Genomic DNA, 4,019 nt, shown 5'->3' with positions numbered 1-4,019 from the left:
CTATTACTATAAAAAATTAATTTTAAAGAAAAAAAATAGTTACATATTAATTAAATTATATATTATTTTAAAGACTAACAAAATTATTGATATTTAAAATAATTTTCATTATTAATAAAATTTATAAATTATTTATTTATTAACTAATTTAATCCATAATAATTAATTATTTTTATCTTTAATTTTTGTTTAATAATTTTTTTATAGTATATATAATAAATAACAAATAACGACCATACAACACTAATTCTGCATGTAATTATTTTTATTTTTCACACTTTCTCTTTGTATATCTTTCCTTTTTTCCTGGAATTATTTATTTTTTATAATTGTCACTTTAAACTACTTTTACTTAAATAAAAATAAATATGATATTAATCTTTATGGAATTATAACTCTATAGTGTATTAAACTTTATTCTAGAATTATAATTTTAGAAGTGACTGGAAACCTTCTTTACAAGTTTACTTTAATATAATTTAGTAACTTTAGAATTAAATCTCCAAAAATAATTCCGGTGTCACTTCTAAAGTAAACAGAAATAATTTTAAAGTCAGATTAAATCAAAAGATGATGCTATTTGAAAAAGAACGATTTGGTGGACACATACCCAATCATTCAATGCGGCGATCGAAAGAATGGCCCGCCAAATGGACGGTCCTCATTGATGGAGTGGTGGGCCATATCTCAGAGGATCATTAATTAAGACTCTGATGCCAGCAACTGCTCCATCAAAAGGAACGAACAAAAATAACTTAAAGAAAGAAATAGAAAAATGAGTTTGTTCTAAATTTATACGCTCAATTGCCTTTGGGAAAAGTTTGTTTGCGATTATGCAATTTGATTTTTTTTTATACTTCAATTTTCGTTTTCTTTTGTTATAATTAGGTTCTACTTTAATTCTATTTAATATATACTTAAGTCATTATACTTTTTTTAACATGAGAAGACATTTCATTTGTTATTTATTTTAAAATAAAAGTACCTTTTAAATCATATACTCCAAATATTGTAGTCTATCACATAAAGTAATTTTTTAAATGTCAGAGATAAAAGTAAGATGGAGAAACTTAATTGTTATAAATGCAAAAAAATGAAGAAATATTTAGTGAGTAAAAATGTTTTACACAGAAGAAAAAGTATTATAAAAGAGAAAAGAGAGTCTTTGTATATATAATAAAATGAATAATTAAGTAAGTATGTAGAAATTATTATAGTAATTTTTTATATGATTAATATTGTTGGTAAAAGAAATTGGGGAATATCGAGCTGTTAGTGAGTGATATTGTACATTAAGCAGGAGGTGGATCCCACCATGGAGGCAACACCTGGAACTGATAAGGTGTTGCAGACCCCACCATTCATCTCTCAAAAATCTTAATCATCCATTCTCTAAACCTCCACATTCATGGCGAAGATTTAGAATCCAAAAGCATTCTACAATTTTAACATTCACACTACCCTCACTCTTGCACTACTCACTAACACTGTTTCATTTTATCCCTCTCTTGCTTTTTCACTTTCGTAAACTGTTTCATCCCTTTTACTAGTGGCTCGGAAACCCCAAAATGTGTTGTTAATTGAGAAGGAAGTTAATTAAACTTACCAAGTTATGATGGAAAAGTGAGTTGTTTTCTTTCTCTTCTAAGAATAAAAAGCATAAAATTACAAATCAAAAGGCTTTCAGGAAAAAAAAGGAAGAAAAGAAAAGCCAATTGCACAAACAATGATGATAAGATATCGTGTAGTGAAATAAAGCCAAATAATATCCAACTGTTCAATAGTGTCATCTCTCTCTCTCTCTCTCTCTCTCAAACCCTAAAAAACCCTCTTCTCTTCCATCATCCATTCATCCACCTCTTCCAACATATTAACCACACCAAAGAAATAGGAAAAAAAATAATAATAATGATAATAATTATCCTTTCAAAATAAACAAAACTCAATTTCGTAGGGCAATAACAACCAAACCTCACGTCACGTTGTGTTAAAACACCAAACTAGTACACATGTTGAAATCGAAGAACACGTTGGTGGATTTGATCCTCTTGTGTTAATTATCATCGTGCCGATCCTCGCTTCCACCGTGATGTGAGTGTGACTCACTCGCCTGAGATTCCGAAACGCCGATGACCGTCCGGTAAGGATTAAGCCCCGAAAGCATGCTCAAATGCCCTTCGTTGATGTTCCCACCAATCCCTGAAGACCCTAATTGTTGACCAGGTAAAAGGGCCATAGGGGTAGGAAAGTTCATGAAATGCAACCCACTTGACATGTTTCCTCTATACAAAGCACTGTTACTCACACCGGGGAATGTCCACAAAGGAGCTTCACCACTCACACCTTGGCTATTGGAATTCGCCACCATCCATATATTCGCCGGAATTTGAGCATGGCTCTCCGGAATTGTCCCTGAGCTGCTTGATTGCATCAAATAGCTTCCAACTTGGTGTTGCATGGTTGAGGATAGGTCTTGCTCCAAGGGTCGTCTTTTCCTTCCCAAACCCTCTTCGTTGTTCTCCGAGGACAAGTCTAGGGATGATGAATCGCGCAATTCGTGCTTGGGTTGGAACATGGAAGTGGAGATGGGGTTGTTGGATTGAAAATTGAGGAGTGTTGTGGAAGTATTGGTGTTTTCAAGGAACAGGCTTCTCCGGGGTTGGAGAGAAAAGTTTGAATTGAAGTAGTTGGATCGCAGCTGGGAGGGGACGGATATGGAGGAGCCCGAGCTCCGGTGAGATATGTTAAGGGATGTGAAGTTAGCGGGGATGGTACCGGTGCCGGTGGCGGCGATGACAGATGGCTCCGCCTGCTGGAGGAGCCACTCTATGGTCTCGCCGTCAGACTTGTGTCCAAGCTCCCGCGTGAGCTGGAAGACTCTGGCAGCGCAGAGAGCAGGCATTCGAATTCGGCGACCGCGGCCGTCGACTTTGGTGTGGCGGTCTTTGGTGGAGGTTCTTTTGGGAGGTGGCTTTTTGGGGGAGGACTCAGATTGTGTGGGGATGAGGGCGGTGTTGTTGTTGGATGGGGTTGAGTTGGAGGTGGAGGGTTCGGCTGAGATGGCTAGGGAAGGGTATGGGGAGGAAGTGGAGCAAGAAGAGGGGTCTTGGTCTTCTTTCTTCTCGAGGAGTTGGAATGGGAAGTCTTGTCGGTGTTGGTGGTGGTGGTGATGGTGATGGTGGTGGTGGTGGAAATCATCACCTCCCTCCATGATCGCATGGGAAGGATTAAAGTTGTTTTTGATTGTGTTTTGTGTTGTGGTGTATGGTAGTTGTTTTTATGGAACAGAGTGTGATCAGTGAGTTTATGGTTTAATGTCTGTGCGGTGGGTCTTTCTCATCAGTGGACTATATTTGGAGGAGGGGTGTATGTCTAGGTTTCTTTGTTTTCTTTTTTAGAGCAAGGGAAGAGAGAGAGAGAGGGCATGAGCTTTAAGCAACAAAGATAATGAGTGGGAATTATATGGGTGAGCTTTAAAAAGCATGATTTTTGCTCGAAAAGAAAATTGCTTTGTTGTGGTGTGTAGCTTTTGAATTGTATAAGCGTATAAAATGTTTTTGTTTGGGTTGTGAATACGTATGGGAAGGAATTTGAAATGTGGAAAAATGGTTTATAATTTTCCTTTTGATTGTGGTTGGACAGGCTCTTTGGTTCAGAGTCCACGTGAGGTGCTCTTTTTTTATCATTGAATCCATAAAGACAATGGAGGGCGTGGTGGGTCCCAATCCCAAGTCAAAAAATTTAAAGACCTGGAAAGGAAAGATTATCCGGTGGGTCCCCTCTCATTCAACTAATCATTTCGTTTTGCCTTTGCCCTTTGCCTTTTCTTCTGCACCTTTGTTGGGGAACTTTGGGATTCCTCAATTCGCCTTTCCCATTTCCCCCACCCTTAAAACAAGGGCTCTCCCATTTCTCAATCCAACATTTATATACCAAACAAACTTCACTATTACTTTCCTACCTAAACCCTGCTAACCATCTTACTCCAACAACTCCTTTTCTCTATTTTTAACCTTTTC

General features: G+C 37.0%; 1 protein-coding gene across 1 annotated transcript; it reads right to left on the bottom strand.

Moving 5' to 3' along the window:
• Nucleotides 1–1,715: 1,715 nt before the first annotated feature.
• LOC137821501 (transcription factor TCP15) lies at nucleotides 1,716–3,665 on the bottom strand. Its single transcript, XM_068626120.2, has one exon. The coding sequence runs from the start codon at nucleotides 3,209–3,211 to the stop codon at nucleotides 2,054–2,056; it is 1,158 nt and encodes a 385-aa protein (XP_068482221.1). The 5' UTR covers nucleotides 3,212–3,665; the 3' UTR covers nucleotides 1,716–2,053.
• Nucleotides 3,666–4,019: the final 354 nt, after the last annotated feature.

This window comes from Phaseolus vulgaris, chromosome 9, assembly GCF_051622355.1.
Source record: "Phaseolus vulgaris cultivar YP4 chromosome 9, ASM5162235v1, whole genome shotgun sequence".
Lineage (NCBI taxonomy): Eukaryota > Viridiplantae > Streptophyta > Magnoliopsida > Fabales > Fabaceae > Phaseolus > Phaseolus vulgaris.
Note: the sequence above shows the minus strand (reverse complement) of the source record. Positions and strands in the feature narration are given on the sequence as shown.

Bases quoted from the DNA above. Each gene is read 5' to 3' on its own strand.
- LOC137821501 (XM_068626120.2), bottom strand. From the start codon at position 3,211: ATGGAGGGAGGTGATGATTTCCACCACCACCACCATCACCATCACCAC.